General features: G+C 40.9%; 1 protein-coding gene across 1 annotated transcript; it reads right to left on the bottom strand.

Moving 5' to 3' along the window:
* Positions 1-3,877: 3,877 nt before the first annotated feature.
* On the bottom strand, positions 3,878-20,544 carry LOC116994064 (potassium voltage-gated channel subfamily S member 3-like). The gene is made up of 2 exons (XM_033055468.2): positions 20,335-20,544; positions 3,878-6,265 (listed from the first exon to the last, which is right to left on the bottom strand). Exon 2 carries the CDS (start codon positions 6,214-6,216, stop codon positions 4,735-4,737), a length of 1,482 nt encoding a protein of 493 aa, XP_032911359.1. The 5' UTR covers positions 6,217-6,265; positions 20,335-20,544; the 3' UTR covers positions 3,878-4,734.
* Between the last annotated feature and the right edge of the window lie 847 nt (positions 20,545-21,391).

Genomic DNA, 21,391 nt, shown 5'->3' with positions numbered 1-21,391 from the left:
CTGAGTTGAAGTCAGTAACATCTTGTAACTGTCTAGAGACACACAGTGACCTTCTGTTCTGCCAGACTTGCTTGGACCATAGCCTCATCAGAAAAAATTAACTACAACTACACACAAAATTAAAAGAGAAGGTCTCAGCAAGCCGTGATGTTTTGCTGTGCTTGGAAGAGTTGCTGCAATTTTTGTGCAGCTGGAAAGTGCTGAGATGGTTTTAGTGGCATCTGCTGTCCCTTGACTGACAGAGCATAAACATTTCAGAAATACAGGCAACAGCACTGCAGCCACACAGCACCAGACAGCATTATTTACTGACTGCAACCCAGCTACTGCTATCAGTCACTAACTGCACATCCAGCTCAGGGTTATTATGATTTCATTTGAGAAATGTCCTCTTCTGGATGAAGAGGTATTAGCAGCTTCACAAACACTGTCAGCTAATCAAAAAATATTAGAGGCACTCTCCACAGCTTAGTGGTTTTTTGTCACTTGCTCTAGATGTTAGGAATGTGTGGAAATGAATAAATGTATCAATACCCAGCAGCCTGTCAGGAGCCCTTGGCATGCTGTGAGCCCATGTCCTGCATTTGTCAGTCAGATCTGCCTGATACTCTCAGCAGTCTGACAGCAACACGTTCACATGGGAATCAATATGAAGTCTGCTTTCAAATGGCAATACCTGGCATTATCACAGAATCACTGAACATGCTGAAGGGACACACAGAGATAATGAAGTCCAACTCCTGGTCCTGCACAGGAAACCCCATTGATAACACAATGTGCCCAAGAGCATTGTCCAAACACTCCTCGAGCTCTGTCAGGTCTGGTGCTGCAACCACTGCCCTGGGGAGCTGTTCCAGTGCCCAGCCACCCTCTGGGTGAAAAACCTTTTCCTGATATCCAACCCAAACCTGCCCTGACACCACTCAGGTCCTGTCACTGAATGAAGAGATCACTGTCTGCCCCTCTTCCCTTCACAAGCAGCTTGTGGATTGTGAATTTCTACCCAAGCCATAAGTGGTGTTTAATTTAATGACCTGACACAAATTTGATGTTTTATTTACCCCACATTTATGTTCCACAAACTGAGCAAGACCATGATTCTCCTTTACTGCCTGTGCTCACTAATTTCACCCCTGCTAAGTTTTGCTTGCTGCCATCCAGGCGGGTGGAACATGCCTTTGTGGATTCAGAAAGACCCTCATTTTTGGACATAAACAGACTGCTGGATTACAGGCTGATTGGGAAGGGGAGCAGGGTAGAGCAGGACAGGATGGAATGGAGAAGGAAGGAAAGGGGAGAAAGGCACTGGTAGAAAAAAAAAAAAAACAAAACCAGGAAATAAATGAAGAAAATGTGAGGACTCTCAACTTCTTCCTCTTTTCATTTCTTCTGAGGTCCTCTCTTGCTTCTCCACCACTTCTCTTGACTGATTGCTTCCTGCCTTCTCCCGTTTCTCTTTTCTAATTCCTTTAGACTGGACTTTCTCCTCTACTAACACACCCCAAAAACCAGTGCCTGTGCCAGAGCCTGTCCCCAGCAAGGCAGGAGCTGTGGGCAGGGCAGTGATGCTCCAGACACTTGGAAGCCTCTCAGAGAGAGCTGCAATGCAGTGCAGTGCTGCCTCCCCACTATACACTAGGAAAAACCAGGTGCATGCTCCTGTGGAAATGCTGGTTATCAAAAGGGAAGAGTTTGGCATCAAAACAAAGAAAGCAACAACATGCCGGGAAATTGTTTTGTATAAAAATGAACAAATCTCTCCCATACAAGATGGGATGCATGTCTAAATGGTAATCTCTGTGCTTTGGTGTCTGAAACAGAGCAGCTGGGTGGTGAGAATTTAGGAAGTATTTTTAAAGCAAAAAAAAATGTGGTTCAGGAAAAAAAAATCCAATATACCTTTGTTGACATTGATATCACAAATTAACAATATGCCACTGCAGACTGAGGAAGAAGACAAATTCAATGAGAACAATCCCCTAGAATGTGCAGTATCTCAGTCTTTGCTCTCATCTGCTTCCTTCTGGCACTTGAGGCTTGTGACACTCCCTAGCACCAGTGCATGTCACAGCACTGCAGCTCTGCCTCGAGAGGAGGATTTTTTGGCATGAAGCACAGCTCATGTCCTGCTCACAGTCATGCCTGTGTCAAACCATGGAGCTGGATTTATTCCAGCACGGAGATAAGGATACAAGAAAGCCATTTTTAAGATAGAACTGATTTGAAAATGGCCAAGATCTCATCACAGAAATCAAAATAGTGTACACTACGTGATATATGGAAATGTACTTCACCTTCTGATATGTTCCAAAAGATATATCTCTTTATATATCTTACTTTGCTGCAAGCTGTATCAATGCATAAAGCCAAAGGAACTTAAAAAATATAACAGCCTTTAGACTGATTCATGAGTTCAATCAAAAGCTTATCAATTTTATGACAAATCACCAGGCAGCAAAATTTAATCCACAAAGTTGTATATTCTGTGATCCTTGAGTAATGCCTGATACACAAAATTTTTCAGTAGCATTTTTTCAAATATTTAATACAATTTCTTACAGGTTTTGTTGCATTACAATATTTTTCATCTTCAGTGGCAATGTGATATATATATAAATATATCTTTACATGGACACCACCAAGATATTTTCTCTGGACAGAGAGTAACTTTTTTCCTGTTATTCTTCTGGTTCCTATTAGATTCATATGCACATACATATTTAGTATTTTGTATCATTGCATCTTTTTAATGTTATTTGTCAGCAAGAATAAATCACATTTAGGCCAACTTTGCCTTTTGTTATTACTAGAAGAACTATGGTGGAAATTATCTTTAATTGTTTGTGAAGCTCCACATACCCTTACAACAAGAGTAAGTCAGCAAGTACCAAGCCAAATTTTGAGGTTTCTCCAAGGCTCAAAATATTTTCTTTAAGTCCCACATCACTGTATTGATGCCCAGCAGTCCTGAGAGACACATCTTTACAATGTATAAGTTGATCCTGTTCTTTTTTGTTTCTCCATCTCAGAAAAAGGTTAGAGCTCTGTGCCTTAGTAAATTCAAGTGCACCTCAGCTACTTACTTAATGCATTTTGCAATAGAAAATCTGGCAGACACATGAAAAATCAAGTTTCTGCAATGGCTAAATTCAACTGTCATTTTCTGGCATCCTACTCAGTTCTGAAGTCAATTCCTATGGAGTTTGATCTTCTTGAACAGAAGTTCAGTACAGGTTTCTGCATTTGACCCATTAATATTAAAAAAAATAAAATAGTCAAACCTCTCTGTAAGGAAAATATCGATATCACAGTGTCTTTGTTTCTCTGTTGCACAGCATCTGATTTAGTCACTAGACAAATGAAAGAAAATGAGTGTTCAGAAACACCATGGACTTCAAGGTCCACTAACACTCTAAGGTCCTTGAGCTTCTCCAGCACTGCTTGAAACACAGCAGAGTTAGAGTTAGCTAACTCAAGAAACCCCTGGAGAGGAGGGGAACACACAGAGCTGCAGGACTCTGCCAAGCAACGAGCACTGCTCCAGCACACAGCACACACCAGGAAAGCTGCCACCACCAGCAGATGAGCTTTAGAAAGATGAGGTGAAATAGTTCCAACACGGATGCCCACGTGCAATGCCCACCCTACATCTCTGATGGACAACAAATGGCAGAGAAGAGCATGTTCTCATATCTCCACTGCTTGGCACTTCAGCCCTGGACACAGACCCAGCCCAGCAGCCAAGGTGCTGCTCCCACTGCTCCTGCACTGAGGCAGCAACTCCCAGCAAGGAGCTGTGCTGGCAGTAGTGAGCAGCAACTTCTAAAGACCACCACAGATGTTTGTTGTGCCCACAAATGAAAGTCCTTGGGGAAGCCACCAGGGTGGCCTTAACCAGAGCAGGATCCCCTCCAGGCACCAGAATTGCTCAGGGTCACAACACCAGGAGAGGTGCCTAAGTGGTACAAAAAGTTCCTATCCTGCTTACACCACACACTTCATCCTGGAACTTATGACTTAAAACCTTTAGGACCTGATAGAGCCATGGCTGGATCCTAGGAAAAATATAGGCACAATGGGAATTGTTTATTTTAACAAACTAAAAATGTATTGTGCTTTTGGAAAAAAAATAATAAATATTATGCTTCCATGGAGTAAAAACAATATGTACCAATATATTTTCTGCCCCAACTTAGGAAACAGGCTCCCAACTCTAAAATGACATAAATGAGTGAGCACAGTTTTACATGTACACAATTCCTTCATTTATCTAATGTATTTGCAGGTAAAAACTTCACTAACTTGTGCAATAGTTCTTACACGTTTGTAATACATTTCTACCTGAAGAACAGTAAATTATAAAAGCAAATTCTGCGCAAGATATGAGACTGCTGCAGGGGAAAAAAAAAATGAAGAAATCAAACAATAATACCCACAAAACAAACAAACAAAAAAACCACCACTCATCTCACATTTAAAACTCTTTTCCCAACTTTTGTTCCCAGAAATGCATAACATTAGTTGTGTAAAAATGAAACCACTATATGAGGCATCTTTTAAAGCCTCATATAAACAATGAAGCTTTTATGGCATCCTCAGAGCAAAGAATGTCCAAATATGGCTGAGAGTTAAGTACCCTGAGAATCGACTGCTCCTAATGATTTCACTGAAGTTTGTCAGTCCACATTTACCAAGAATCAGAAGAGAAACAAAGAGAAGCAAACGTGATTCAACTCATTTCCCTGTACCATCCTCTAAAGATACCGGGTTATAAACATCCTCCATATCTTGGATGCTGGAGGCATCTGTTGAATCTTGGTCACTGACTACAATTCCTACTGAAGAAAGGCTGGAAATGAAGGAGTGCATCTTTTTTGCATAAATATCCCTAATGTTAAAATAGGGTAGGTCATTGCTTTTCTCTTTGCGATCATTGTTGCACTGGTCCCTATCAATAGCTTTTTGCTTTTGGTAATATTTAGAAAACTTATTGAAAATAATGGTGATTGGAAGTGCTACCACCAGGATCCCACAGATAATGCAGAGGGTGCCAAGCAGCTTTCCAGCCAGTGTGACTGGGTAAGTGTCCCCATATCCAACAGTGGTCATGCTGATGGTTGCCCACCACCAGCAAATAGGGATGCTCTGCAGCTCTGATGAGTCATCGTCTTTCTCCACTGAGTAGACAAGCACTGAAAAAATAGAAATCCCAACTGATAAAAACAAAAGCAGAAGTCCAACTTCTTGATAGCTGTGTCTCAAAGTGGCGCCCAAAGAACGCAGTCCTACGGAGTGCCTGGCCAGTTTCAGGATGCGAAATATCCTCATTAACCGCAGGATCTGAACCACTTTCCCCATGTTCTCAATATCTTCACTTTCTTCTTCCTTCGTGTCCACAGCCAGTGTGGCATAAAATGGGATAATAGAGACAAAATCAATGATGTTCAGTGGTTTCTTCCAGAATTTCTTTTGACTTGGAGCAGTGAAGAGCCTGATCACTAGCTCAGCAGTAAACCAGATGATGCAAGTAATCTCCACAGCTTCCAGGACAGGGTCTCCAATCTCTCTGTCATGGGCATCCAGCCTCTGAAATTCTGGCATGCTGTGAATGCACATGGCCACAATTGATGCCAGAACAACACTCAGGGATGACACGGCAATTAACTTGGCAGACAAGCAGTATGCAGGATTTTCCATTCTGACCCAGATCTTCTTTCTTATTTCACCAAAGCACAGATTATCAAACTTTTCCAGCTCTTTATCAAATATGGATGACTCTTCATTGGAGGAGTCCATACTGTCATTGCTCTTCTGATCCCAGTCTTTATCAGGACCTTCTTCTTTCCGTTCTTGGTACCGATTGCTGCAGCAGGAATCAATAAACAGCTCATTTATCCCCCAGTACTCTATTTCCTGGCAGAAGGAAAAGACACAAAGTTCTTCCATAACATGAAGTTTGCCCGTATAGTAAAAATTCAGAACATATCGGAACAAGGAAGGATTCCTGTCAAAGTAATATTCCTTGTCTGCCACACTATAATCATCACACAATTCTAGAATAGCCTCTTCTGAATGGCATTTGAGAAGTTTTCCGAGTCTGGTATGGGGAAATCGGAGTAAGGTGCTTTGATCCACTGATTGCTTAAAGCCACCCACATTCAAATTGATAAGTTCTGCATCTTTGCCAGGTCTGCGGAAAAATTCACCATAAACCATTTTGGACAGACGAGTTCCACTGCTTTTGCCCAATGAGATTACATAGAACCTGAAAGGAACATAAGATATTGTTAGAGCATTTAATTCAGTTTTGCTCTTGTGACACATTATTTTCTCCATGTCTGGTTACTGTGAAATGCTGTAGCAAAACAAACAAAAAAAGAAATTACATTATTAATACCCTTATTCAACATATTACAGGTACAGTTTTAAATTAGTTTGGTTTACAGCTTCAGCAAATCTGAAAGCAGTAGGTTCTAGTTTAGGTCTCCTCTTTACCAGGGTGAAGGAAGACTGCCAAATTCATCTGCAAATCAGTCTCTGTTTTACTATCACACTGAAATTAACAGTCGTGAAGTCTATGTACTTTAATGATGCAAAAAAATCCTTAAAGAGAAAACCTGTCAATCAATCAAAAAAACATTTAGGATAAAATGAGCAGGTTTCTCTCAATTACAGTTTCAGCTGAGTTGTATTAATTTATATGATGTTGCAATTTATAATCCACTAGTTCCAATGTTATTTGCTTCAATGTGGACTGCAATTATTTTTGCTGACATATCAATTCCACACAAGAGCGTTCTGTGTTCATGAAAATATATCAAAACTGCATTTGAAGCTTTTCAATTCCTGACTTCAGAATACTGTAGTACATATTTGGGTATCTGCACTCCCTCAGGTATTTTTCTATCTGCCTTTCTACTCACCTGAAATGTCACAACCCTCTTAAAACCTTGGTCAGCTCCAGAAACAATTCCTATTCTGCCACAGAAGAGCTACAACCACTACAGCAATGCTGAGAAGTTGGTGTTGAAGTGCCATTTCTGGAAACAGAGCTGTCAGAGATGGAACTTCCACAGTAATTTTTCCTCAACACCTAATTATGGACATCTGTAGACGGACAGAAGGATGTTTAAATGTTTCCCTATTTTACTATAAATCCAGCTGAAACTGAATTCAAAAGGCAGTTATAGTTTCTAGTAAGTTAACTTTTACAGAACTGCTTTCTTGCTTTCCTTCCAAGAAGTCTTTCTGAAGCCAAAACTGGCAGTTCCTTCACTTGCCATCAGATTATATGTAACTTCAGATCATGAGGAGAGCAATTGTTTTTGATCTCTGACACTTAAACACTAATTGATGTACACTAAGCTAATTTATTTCAATTTAGTATGGAAATCAGATCATTTTAAATGTCACAAGACACTGTGAAAATCCCTGTCCTAAGAGATGACACCACATGGTGCCGTGCTCAGCATGCAGAGCTGGGGGAAGAGGGAAAGGAGGATGACACTCACAGTGATGGTGTTTGTCTTCCCAAATCACCATTAAATGTGATGGAGCCCTGCCTTCTTGGGGATGGCTGAACACCTGCCTGCCCATGGAAAGGGGTGAGTGAATTCCTTGTTTTGCTTCACTTTTGCTTCACCTATTGAATGCTCTTTACCTCAACCCACAAGTTTTCTCATTTTATCTCTCTGGTTCCCTGCCCTATCCCACAGGGGGTGGGTGAGCATGGGGTTGAGCTGCCAGCTGAGAATGCAGAAACACAGAAATGACTTTGCACCTTCAGTTTTAGTTTGAAGGCAGGCATTTGCTAGCTAATAGAGTGGTTGTAAGACACATTTGCTCCATGCATTTCCCAAGGCTCCAGTTTTTCGGAATCATTAAGACATAAAATAAGACCATTGATCTCTCCTCACAGGAGAAGGGCAGCAAGACTCATCTGATAAACATCACCACACTTCACTCACAATCTAGAGCCAAGCTCTGTTTTATAGCACTATAAATTAAAAAAAGCCATAAATCTGGAGTGGGGTGACTATAGGTCAAAGTATATTCAGACCCAAAAAACCTCTAGTTATTGATTCATATTAGTCAATAAAATCTCCACTTCTAGCAATTCATTAACACAAGAACACTGGTAGTGTAAGTGAGCACTATAAAAACCAGGCAAGATCTCGGATCATAGAGTCACAGACCAATAGAATGGTTAGGGTCAGAAGGGACCTCAAAGATCATCCCACCCTCTCTGACAGGGCCAGGGACACTTTCCACTAGCCCAGGCTGCTCAGAGGCCCATCCAACCCAGCCCTCAACTATTCTGGATGTAGCAGGATGAGACACCCACAGCTTCTCTGGGCAGCCTTCTCACCAGCCAAACAGTAAAGAACTCCTTCCTAATATCCAATCTAAATTTACCCTCCTTCAGGTTAAACGAATTACCCTCCTGTCAGGGGGCACTTCTGATCATGACAAATAATGACAAATACAAAGCAAGTTTTACTCAGAAATAACCAAAGCAAGAACTTAGTGCTCAGCAAATCCTTAGTACACTTGACTGACTTACTGTTGAGACAGCGATATAAAACCATATTGATTATGCAGATGATATTCATAATGGTGCCTCCATGAAATTGCTCTGTATAATAAATTCAATGAGCAATAATTTACTGCTTTATTTTGAGGGCACTGTAGTCATAATTTGTGCAAGATACAGAGAGAAAGTGGATCTTGCTTAGAAAACCAATGTCTGGAACCTGCTTAAAGTATTACTACTATTAAGTGATATAGAAAATAATAGGAAAGATCCACGATAACTATGTAAAGAGGAGCTTCATCATCTGAAGAATGTCTTGTTTGACTTGCAGAGACCTTGATTCCTGAGCCATGGACCAGGACATTGTTATGCCAGTTACCATCAGAACAATTTGTGCCATTTTAACAAGTGACTCAAGCCACAGGGCAATGACCACAGATGACAACTTCTGTCTCAGCACAACATGCTCTCTACTCAAGGAAACACTTTACTCAGGAAACTTTTTCTCCTCAAGGGTAAAACTGTGCTCAGCTGGAAATTATGTTTTCCTGGAGTGACAAGGCCTGCGTCACAAACATCCTAAGAACACAGAATTACCAGAAACTTTGCAAATCTCAACTTGAAGTGCAACATTAACCTCTTTGATCTTCTTCAAATATAGATAACATAATAAACTGGTTACCATTCCAAATCACACAATTCTTGCCCTGGAGAGAGTATAAGAGAGCAAACAAACACATACCAGATGTTAGTTACTTGTTTGCTTTAATTGCTTTAGCTGTGTCAAGGAGCTACTGGGTAAGAATTCATATAGAATAGAAAATGAAACAAGACACAGAAGAAAGACACTTACTGGAAGAATGAACATTATTTTCCAAGATAACGAAAAAAACTCCAACAAATAGAAGTTCCAAATGTTAAGCTTCAGGGCTAAATAAAAACCAGTCATAAGGAAAGCTGTGTGAAAAGGATACAAACTTTAGAATAAAAACCAGAATGACAGGATCTAACTCTTCCCAGAACAATTTGGAGATGGGCTGTAGCCAGTGCTTCTGCAGTCACACACTTGCTGAGGCCACAGGCCCATTGTCTGGCTTGGAAGGGGAGCTGCAATTTCTGGGCTTTTAGCATGCTGTGAAATCCCTAAAGCTCTCAAAAGAGGAGTCACGGAGACAATTTGCAGATACAGTCCCTTTGAGACAGCTATGCCACAGATGTAGAACACTTCCCAAAGTGCTGCAGTTTCCTCTCTCTTCTGGAAAAACACTAAGAGATTTTTAGTGACTATGTGGATCTCCAAACTACACATTTATTTGTCAGCACTTTCTCAGTTATGTTTTGCAGAATATCTACACAAAGCCCCCATTCTCTGTGAGGTCCTACACCACAGGCTTCAGAATATCTTTTTTGATGTGTTGAATCTTTGAACATGGTACCACCTTGGCTACTGGTACATCCAAATTGGGGCTAATCTTTTGTTAGCATTAATCTGTGATTATCAGACACAACAGAAAGAAAGTTGAGCACTATTGTGCTCTGCTATGTAAAATACTCAAAAAAAGCACATGCCTACAGATTATACCAGTTTTCTTCATGGCTATGCTGTCTTAGCCTCACCTCCTGCTTCCTGCAGTTACACTCCATAAACCTCTCAAGATTAAGTTCACATTTTAGCATGGTTTCCTCTAAGTTGGAGGAACATAAATAAAAGTGCCCAGTCCTGCTCACAGTGAAGTCACAAGAGATACAACTCTGATGTGAACCTGAAAGGGCACTCAAATCCCACTAACTCTACAAAGTATTTCCAGACCTCAGTCATTTCTTCCCAGGGAATCTGATGATCTTGGTAGATTTCCATTTAGGGTTCCAAACGCAGGAAATTCAACTGTGAGCAAATTCCCTCTAAAGAATCTCACTTTGGCACTCAGCCATGCCCAGGAACCAGATTTTGGGTCCTAATGATGCAGACAAACACCTGGGCTGTTACTTCTGCTAATTTCCCAACAGTTAAGAGCTTCTACAAATCATCCAAGCTACACACGTGCAGGTTTTGACACCTAAGTACTTCCAAAATGCTGTGGCTAACAAGCTGTAACAACCTTCAGCATAGGATCAACATCTCACTGATTTTTAAAGTGTTTTGATTTCTCCACTCATCACAGGGCAAATACTTGTCTAATGCACCACCCAGAAGTACTGTCTACATTTCCTGACTCACTGAGCAGAGAAAAACATTTAAATGCATATAAAATTTACTTGATCAATCACAATTAGGGATTTGGACTGAAATCCAGTTAGCATGACTTAAGTTGTTGTCTGTCAGCTGGGCAGTAATAACTGCTTTGGCACACTTAATTAAGTCTGAAAAAACTAAGGTAATATTGGCACAGCCTCTTTCACTGTGATATAACATTCAACTTTTTGTGATATTTGACACAGCCAAGTTAATTGTAAAGTCATTCACAGACTGTGAAGGCAGAGGTTAACTTTTAAAAGTCATGTAGCACAAATAGTAAGACCATCTGAAGAAACCACTCTGTGGTTATGGACACTGTGTGAGGCATAGAAGATAAATTAATCAGCTAAATTATTTTCTCTGCTGTAATTTTTTTTTTTTTGTATTCCACTGGCAGTGTCATCCTTGATCCAGAATATTGCATTAAAATGCCATGAAAATAATAGAATTATGCAACTACATTTCTTTTTAAATTGATTCAGTACAACTCCCCAGAAGACCTCAGGTAAACAAAGTTTGAGTTGAAGTATCCGGGCCAAATTTTGTTATGATGTTACTCCCATGTAAGCCTGCTTGGCTATATTCACCCCAGTACAATTCCACTGTCACCAGGCTGTTTCAGAAACTGAGCTTGTGCCAAATGTTTATGCAACTTTGCAATACAATGATGACCAGAAAGAGATGATCATCATTTGGAAACAACAATCGCTGCTAGAAGCAATGCTGACATTCAAATGTAAAATTATTCAAATATTAGCACCTGCCAAAAAACCAGTCCTCAAATATAGGGGGTTAAAAAAAAATCACCTCCTCCAAAAGACTGATAAGGAAGAAATGAAGCTGTTATAACTGACAGCAAAAGAACACAGGCAAGAATAGAAGAACAAGCACCTCCAGTCTGTGCACACCACTCAGCTGAGGCAAAGGCGTTTGGGCATGAATCACCAGAGGTGGGGTCCACCTCTGCCATCACTGGATAAGCAGTCTATATGAGTAGTGCCAGAAGGTGTCCAACTTTCATGGGACTAATGCAATGTAAAATTAATCCTCCTAAAGTGAAATTCTGCTATTTGCCCTGTGAAGATGCTGGTGAAGACCGAAGCCAAGGGAAAACATGAGGTGTAGCCTGCACATGACAGGAGTTTCTTTGGGAATGCAGTCTGTGATCTGAACTGCTTTCTCATGTTCATAAAGAACAAGTAGCAACATCTAATACCACCCAGTTATCAGAATGTCACCTTGTAAAATGATTAAAGTGTAAAAAAGAGAAAAACCAAAAAGTTATTCTGACTTGAAAAGCCCCTGGAGATAACACACATAATGAGAGTTAACAAGGCTTGCACCTTGCAATGTTCCCAAAGGCTCTGCAATTTATATTCTGTTCATATAAATTAAAAAATCATTATCTGCAACTAAGTGGAAGTGACAGATTAAAATGTGTTTGCTTGAAAACCAGCCTGTAAATCCCCTCCACTTAAGCACAGTTAGAATGCTGCAGTTACCACGCCTGTTCCACAGACAGCTCAGACATCTCACCACACTAAGCAGTTCCTTGTGTTCTATCATCCCCATGGCTGAAGTTCACAGAAATATATGAGAAGATACCAAAGGCTTTGTTGCAAGCAGGTCAGCATTGCTGTGGTTTGATGCTAAAATAAATTGTTTCTCTCCAGGTTATTTTGGCAATAATCTTGTTTGACATGTAGCACCCATCAAGAGCACAGCTTCAAAACATGAAGTACTATCTGAAGTGGACACTGTAACTTGTAGTCTAGGTACCTCTGTAATGAGTGCAATTTCTATGGATCCCTTCCCCAAATTATTTTTTCTACCCCATTTTCCACTGACTTCCCCATTATTTCCACTTCAGTGATCACAATGAACATGAAATCCTATTGTTACACTTATTGTGGTAATTTGCAGTCCCACTGGTTGTCAAAAATATCTGATACATGATCCCAACATCAGACACTTCCATACAGAAAAAAATTACGCAGAATAAAAATATATCAATATACTTCTTAAAAACAGTTCTGCATTCTCCCTTCATCGTTTAGTCTAGAATCTAGGAAGATCCTTGGTGAAACTGTAATTCACTTATAGATGTCATTTGGTTTTGAAAGGTTACCTACCTAGGCAAGGAAAATAATGCAGATACCCTGACAGAGAGCAGTGTCCCTGAAGTCACAAAGCAGATCAGCTGCCCACAAACAAGCCCACATGCCCTCACACCATTACCTCCTTCAGAGTCTCCTCAAAAGCTATCACACACCATTCCAGGTACTGGCACCCTGAGACATGGGAGACCAGAGCCAGCAGTCAAAAAAAATCAGAACAAATAACCCATCCACAACTCCTCCAGACCTAACATAAGGGATGAACAATTAGATATGACATATTTTCTCTAATACACAAGTCCATGAACCATTTAAGACTTTCCTGAGTTTTTAATGAGTGTTAATGGGTCACAAGCCTCTTCACAGTCGCAAATTACACCCATGTAGAGCCATAACTCTTCCTCGTTTAGGAAAGGAATGCTGACCTTGGTGCAATTCAGAATATTCTTCTCTCTTGAGGAAAGAGTACAGAATGTAAAATTTAAGATTTAACTCACTGCCAAGAAGAGTGATCTGATACTCAAAATCTTCCATTTGTTTGTCCATTCTACATTTTCTGACTGCAAAGTAAAATTACTTGTCTTCATTTCTCACTTTGGAGTCTGAGGAACTGTTCTTCTATTCCTAGTACAGATGGCAGAGCTGTTGATCATTTCTGCTCCCAGATTATCTCTTCCAACTCCTAATTTCTTCACTTTTTTTTAAATTAATTTTTTCATTTTTGGAAGCAAGGTAATATCTTTAAAGAACACAAAATCCAATCACAACAATCAGTTTCACTGGGTGAAAAAGTTGTTATGAACAATCTAAAATCTATGCACCACATAAAGTAGGACTTAAACTGGGAAGAGACATGAACATAAACACCAGGATTATGTTATAATATATTACAGCAGAAAAAAACTGTAAGGAGACCTGAAATCAGTCCTGTCTGTGCTATCAGCAACACCTTCACCAGCAGCAGGCACAGGAGCAGCACAGCTAAAAGGGCAATTCAACTGCAGAGCACAGGGCTAAAAGCACTCACCTGGCTGCCCTTAACTTTTGAATCCATTATAGCTTTATTCTGCAAATAAAGCTTATTTAGGATAAATTGCTTGAACAAAAAAAAAAGTCTCTTCCCACATCACTGTTCTGAGTGTACCTCGGCCCATTTGTTGGAGGTTTTTTTATTTATTTAGAAATAAGATGCTTGCACTAGTAATATACCATTGAATACAGAAAACAGGTTTAGAATAGACCTTGAAGAGTAATGTAATTCAGCTTTTCCCCCTCCTCAAGGCAGGACCAGCTACTTCTAGACAAATTTGGCAGATGTTTATTTAATATCCCATGATAAATAACCTCCAGAGAGGTTGTGGAATCTGGTCCAGTGTTTGAATGTCCTCGTTCTCTCAAAATTATTTTCCTAACATCTCCTTAAGCACACTGTGCTGCAGTCCAGGCCCATGGATGAGCAGATTTGGAATGGAATGGAGTCACTGAGGATGGACAGCAGAAACAGACTATCTGCAAATTCTCCACAAGTCAGTTCCTTCCTTTGCTATGTATTTAATTTTACTTGGCAGTCTGAGTAAATAAAGCTACATTGCATTTATTTTTTTATGTTTTGAAAAAATTCTATTAATTTCAGAGATAAATAAAGGTTTTCTTTACCACAGTGACGTTCTCCCAGATATTCAGAGTCTCTTAGGCAACAAGAACACAAGCAATTGTTATTGTGAATATTTTGAGTGAAACCTTCAACTGAAAATCTGTAAAAACACTTGTGTTTGCAGCATGTTAATCTTGCTAAAGGAGTCAGTGCTGTTCAATATAAATTCTCTTGACCCCAGACAACCCTGAAGCAGAGCTCCAAATCTCACTATATGTAAGTTTTGCAGTCTGCCGTGATCCAACATGCACCTTCAAAGCATCCAAGTAACTTTTACAATGTGCTGGTATGCCTGACTTGAGGCCATAGGCTAAGGATATGTGGAGGCAGCTGGAGAAAATATCTGTAAGAGCTGTATGGCCCAGAGGCACAACACAAACCTTACCCACACTGAGGCCTCCAGAAACCTCCATTTCTCAGAGCACTCCGATTTTGGTACATTCTCATGCTCCTACACTGGACATTGCTTGGTTACACCACCCCTCTTGACTTTCCAGGTGGCATAACAAACTAACCTGTGGTGGAAAGATCCTTAGGAGGTCATCCTGTCCCATTCAGTGTCAAAGCTGGTTCAGTTAAAGAAGGCTATTTTTTTAACATCTCCAAAATTTCCCAAACCCTCTGGTAACCTGGTCCACTTGGACCTCCCTTACGGGGAAAATATTTCTCCTAAAGCCTAGTTAGACACTCTTTTGTTCCACTTTGGGTTCAGTGACTTCTTCTGTGGACCTGCTGGTTACACCCTTGCTGGCAAAGCCCAGGATGCAGCTGGCCCTCACTGTGAGGGCACAGTGTCCACTTCTATATTCTGTTCTATATTGTGTACCACAATGCCCATGCCCTTCTCTACAGAGCTGCTTTCCATCCAATCAGCCCCCCAAAGTAGCATGGGGCTACTTCATCCCAGATGGAGCTTCTCCAAGATGCTGACAGCCCTTCAAACAGCATCCCACCAGTCAAACAGTGTATTATTAGTCATCTCAGTCCTTAAAAAACAAAGGTGTTTTCCCTGTTTATTTCAACTTGGCTGTCCCCACAAAGCATTCAGCAGAAAGGACATTTGCCAGAAAATGTGTGAAGCGAGTACGTGACGGGCTAAGATACAGAACTGCATCACTGCACCACTGTTCAGCTGAATATTCATAGAAGCAGAGGCATTGTCATTGCACACAAAAAGGAACAGCCTGCAAGTAAGTTTTTCCACAAAATAAGTATCAGTCCTAACCAGTGCAATTCATTTCAGCACCTGTCAGTATTATTACCCATTGTTTTTTCAGGAAGCGTTGAGTAGACACAAGCACCTGGATTTACACATGCAAAGTAACATCACACATTGGCACAATTTGTGAGGTACTGGAGGTGCTGTGTGTGTGGGGTGGATTCTGGCTAGTACATGTGTTTGCACAGCCCATAACACAACAGCCATTTAGTCAAATCAATGTCAGACCTTATAAAATTACTCTGGTGCCATTTTCACTATTGTCTTCCAATGACAGAAAGTTTGGAAGAAATACAAAGCCCAACCAGATTAGAAGAAATTTCAGAAGTCAGAATCCAGCCCTTTCTCTCCTTACTTCTCCCACCATTTTTTTTTTTGCAAATATATTTTTTGAACGTTTAAGATGACCCACAAAAATATCCAGAGAGGAAAAATGAAGGTGCATGGCTGCATAAATCCTAATCCTACAAAATTAGCAGATGTTTTGTGGAAGACTTTAACAGGACAAGGGATTTCTTAGGTTACTACCTGGGCAAAACTTCAGCTAAATAGATTCATAAACTCCCACAACAAGCCCCCAGGATTTTGAAGGCACCACACACCTAGAGATCCAGAGGAAGAGCTGAGATGCTAAGCACATGTCTTCCAAGAAAGAATTAGAGCTAATTAAGCATATGCAGTGCATTGGAAGAAACTAAGAGCAAAGCACATTTGGGTGCTGTTGGTAGTTTCTCTTTATGAGTTGCTGCTTGAAGCAAAGTACAACTAAACATCACTGTAAGCAAAAACTGTTTGGCCTTAAGGACAGTGCTAATCTACAACTCCCTAGAAAAAAAAAGAACATACTTGAAACTATTTTTTTTTCTTTCGGTCTGCTTTAGAATCAAATACTTCACTATGTACTTAGTAAAACTATGGAGAGAAAAATGACAACTTCTGCTTCTCACTTCATTTGTGAGGCAGTTTTCCCACAGTCCCTTTGTATCTAAATACATAAACCCTTAATATCATCTGATATCAGTAATACTTATCTAAGAGAACACTTCTGATTGCCTAAGACCCAAGTCCCAGGGCCAGGAGCTTTTAGAGATGCCAGTTGAGACTCAATCCAAATCTTTCAGAGACTTGGTCCAAAGTTTTCAGAGTTGAATACACACAGGCCAAAGGAATCTTTTCAAGTCACATAGGACTTCTTACAAGCTAATGAATAAAACTGTGTTTAGAGTATTGCCTCAAATCAGGGCTTTTGCTCAGCTCCAAGGATAAGTGACAGCTTAAGAAGGCTGAAACACATCCCCTGTCTCCAGCAGTTACAGAAGACCTCAGAAAAGACTGGCTTCATGGTCAGGAAATGGATGGAGCATCCCAGAGACCCAGGAACAAGCATTTTGCATAGCAGCAAGTGCTTGCAGATTAAGCTTTTCTCACTTTCAAGATTCACAGGTTTCAATGTGAATCATGAGATAATTTTTCCTTTGTTTTGCAATTTTCTGCCATCATAACCAATTAATCAAAGTAAGTGGGAAAATCTTCTCTTTGCCTGGCCTAACATACAGCAAACTCTAAAACAAAATCACGACTCCCTGAAAAGAACAGTTTACAATGAGAACATAAACACCATTACTGTTTCCAGACTAATGGCACTGAGCTAAAATATCACCAAGAACTCATTCTATCCCCCTTGTCCAACTCAAGCTTTTACCAATTTCATGGGTGAATTGAAAGAGCAGTATTGATCTATGCTGGCTGCCCTTTTCAGAGCAAACACTGCACTGGACAGGAGGACACACAGATCTTAGCTTAAGAAGAATATACAAGGCAGCATCATTTTCAGCAGCTTATTCAAGGGAAAAGGTGTCTGCCCCTAAAATGTCATGCTGAAACCATCATTCATGCTTGTCACTAGCTACAGCTAAACCATGGAGGACTGATTTACATTTGTGCTGCAGTAATGAGTGAGCTGTTTTCAAAATGAAAACCTAACTTATGGCTCTATTTGCTTTTCTCTCAACAGGCAATAAAAGGAGTTCATAAAATTACAAGGCAGCTTTGGAATCATAACCTAATTAAAGCAGCAGTAACTGATTGAAACAACTGAAGAATTATATATACACACACACACATATGTAATATAAAGTCTTCAATAAAAAGCAGTCCTCTTTGGGACATACCCAGTCTTCCACCACCCCTGTTTTAAACATACTGATTGACAACAATTGTCCACAAAATTAATATTGTAGATTTATAATTGCATCTCACAAACTATGAGGCTGATTCTTCTCTCACTGAAGCCAGGAGTGAGAATCCCCTTGCTCCCTGTAACACACACACCACGTTACCAAAATGGTTTCAGAGCTCAAGCCTCCACAGCAGATAACTCAGTTGGAAGAAGCAACAGCTCTTGTCTGCTGAAGGAGAGGAGGTACAAGAGAAGCAAGGAGCATGGCAGAGCAATCAGAAGTGTTTCCAATTTTTATGAAAGTAGCCAGGCTGTGTTGTAACTCCTCCATGCAAACCAAAGCTGTCACAGGTTTTCCCCGAGTTGTTTATCTGCCTCCCACAGGTAACCTGCCTGCACTTACATGAACATCATGTTTGTTAGGCTCAAAGCACAAAAAAAACCCAGAGAAATATGAAACTCTATATGGGGCACAAAACTGCCAATACCAAGTTTCACAAGATTGACATACAAGATAGTTTTTGTCCATAAATCTCATAGCACTTTATTAATGGTGGGAGGCAGATGCCTTGAGCTCCACACTTGGGAAGATGAACTTGAGACTTGAGATGTGACCTTTCCAATGTCATGTAGCAGGTCAACATGTTCTACTCCAACATTCCCAAGTTCATTAAGTGTCTGCCATTGCACTGAGGAGAAGACAAAGCAATCCTCTGCACAAGCTGAGCTCTGAGCCTGTCATTAGAGTAGCACTGGGCTAGAATGATTAAACACATGGAAGAATTAATCAGTTTTTAAGATACAACTTGGCATCTAAACTCCTTGTCCAAGCTGATGAACAAAGGCCAAAAATGTAAAAAAGGAAGAAAAAGGAAGAAGCAAAATTCTGCCTCAGATCATAAATAACCTATCCTCCTTAAACCAGCCACATTCCATTTTTTCCATGAGGCCTTTGCTAGTTTTTACTGGCAGACTGGTGCAACCAAAAAACTTCAAAACAGAGGAAAAGAAGAAAGTTAATTTCTTAGCCTTTACCCTAATATAGTCCTGTTCAGAGCATCCAGAGCTCCAGCTGCACAGGTGCACCTCCAGAGCACTCACACAGCTCAACACCTCACAGGGCAAGAAGGGACAAGTGCATCTCTGGCTGCTGCTGGCAGAGATGAGGATGGTGCCAGGCTGCCCATCTGCCATGGGACTGATTCTGGATTCACAGTCCAGCAGCTCTCCCTGCCCAAGATCAACCTTTAAGACATAACCCTACGCAGAGGAGAAGGCAACAGACACCGAGCAAGCCACAGTCAGGCTGATGTCTGCAGCCAGGGCACGTGGCAGCTCTGAACAAAAGGGAGTCCAAAGGGCTGAGCTGTGTGGCCTCTCCTGGACCCCCCTCCCAGAAATTCCTCAGCAGCTACGGGAGCTGGTGCACCAAGACCCTCACCTCAGTCCCCACTCACCTGTCAGGGATGGGAAGGCAAAATTCACAGAACTCACAGAATACACAGAATGGCTAGGTTGGAAGAGACCTTAAAGATCATCGAGTCCAATCCATGCCCTGACACCTCAACTAGACCATGGTACAAAATGAGTAAGACACCTTAGTGTGAAGGGCAAGAAGATGAGCTGGAGAGTTTGTGGATAACAGAAATGAGAACAGAAATTCATGCTATGACTGGGGACATTAGGAATGCCCACCAGACAGACATCAGTGACAGAAACAATTTAGAGGGGACAAAATGAGTGAACCCTTCCACGCCTTTATATCAACATTACCAACACACAGAGATCACCATGTTTACTCCAGACTCACCTGAGCTCCTTATTGAATAGTGCACAAAAACAAAAAAATCAAAATCAAGGTCTCAGGCTTTACCTGTAACACAGTAAATGGCCCCAAAAGCGCAGCAAACTAAGCAGAACAAGAATAGTGACTGCAATGGGACCTTCTAATACAAATCATAAAGCTCATCTTCCCAGAAGACAGATATCTCTTGAAAATTACTGTGGAACGAGCTCCCTCAGAAACTAAGGACCAAGACAGTCAACACCATCTCCCTTTGCAAGAGAGATAAATACTCTAGAAATCATCTCCTCTAAAACAGAATGAAAAACAAAAGAAAACCATTACAAGCAACTGTCACATACAGAACATCTTGCAAGAAAAACGAGCCAGTTATCCACAAACGACAGATGACAGCAGTTTAACACACTGCTGTAAGGATGTCAGATACATTATGAATGAGACAAGATGAGCAGAACACATTCACATAAAATGGAAAGTACAGTATTAAGGAAAGGAGCATCAGTAAAATACGGGAAAATGAAAAGGACCAGAAGGAAATGAGGTATAAAAAGGAAAAAATGGTAAAGAACAAAGCAACATACTGAGGTAGTACCTTGAAGCAGATGATCCCCTGGCAATAACTGGTGCAGAACCATTGTCTGGAACAGGTTAAGGACAGTTTCTGTCAGCTGAGGATTTGGTTCTCCACACAGCACCAGCCAATGGCAATGACAGCATCCTGCCTGATTTTCTGGGGTGCCTTCCCCCTCAGAAAGTAAAGAGGAAACACAGGAAGAAAATAAGATGATGCCATAAATTAAAAGGCTTAACAGAAATAAAAAATAGATGAAAAACAAGAAATAAAAACAAAGGCAAGGTAAAAAGAAAATATCCAGAGATTAGTGGAACACATTTTATTTATTCATGATCTCTGCTTTATTATGTGTCCTTGGCAGATGTCCCACAACTGAAAATTTGCAAGGCAGATAATGATGCAAGTTTAGAGACTTCAGCCTTGTTTCTTCTAGTCATTAGCCTTGGGCAGATCTTTCTAATATATATGCCCCAATAGGAAGTAAACAAGTTCCTTAAATCAAGAGTCTTTGGACAGGAGACATGCTGCAAACAAATGGGCTCAGGGACTCCAGCAGGTAAGACCAAAAGCATGATCTCAACCTGTTTTAAAGCAACCAAGCCGAAGGTCAGGCTGCTAGTACAGATATTGCAAACAGGACACGGTCTGCCTCTGACCACTCATGCCAGCCCCTGCCTTTCACAGCCTCCTTGTCAAGCAGCACTTGTTTCACCTGAGGGCAGCTGGCAGGGAAGGGATGCCAGCAGCAGGCAGCCACAGGAACAACTCTGGAGTGAGCCCAGCACCGAGCAGGACACGCTCCAACACCAGCCAGAACAAAAAGCACACCTCTGGCAGACGCACCAGTGCTGAGTGCAGAAAGCTCAGCTGCCTCCACTCTCCATGCAGGTTTAAGGTGCCTCTGAAGCTCAGTCACTGCAGAGCCTTGTTTTGCATTGAGGCTAATTGGTCTTGGCACTGAGTGTTAGTAGTTGATTTTATCCTGCCTGTGGCTGTAATTGCACAACTAAGGTGATGCTGGTGGCTAAACACCCATTTATCATCTTTTCAGATTTAAGGTGGTTTTATTCTTCTT

The sequence above is a fragment of the Catharus ustulatus genome, chromosome 3 (genome assembly GCF_009819885.2).
Source record: "Catharus ustulatus isolate bCatUst1 chromosome 3, bCatUst1.pri.v2, whole genome shotgun sequence".
Lineage (NCBI taxonomy): Eukaryota > Metazoa > Chordata > Aves > Passeriformes > Turdidae > Catharus > Catharus ustulatus.
The sequence above is the reverse complement of the archived record's forward strand: the minus strand, read 5'-3'. Positions and strand labels throughout refer to the sequence as shown.

Excerpts from the sequence above, each read along its gene's own strand:
- LOC116994064 (XM_033055468.2), bottom strand. The coding sequence starts at position 6,216 with ATGGTTTATGGTGAATTTTTCCGCAGACCTGGCAAAGATGCAGAACTT.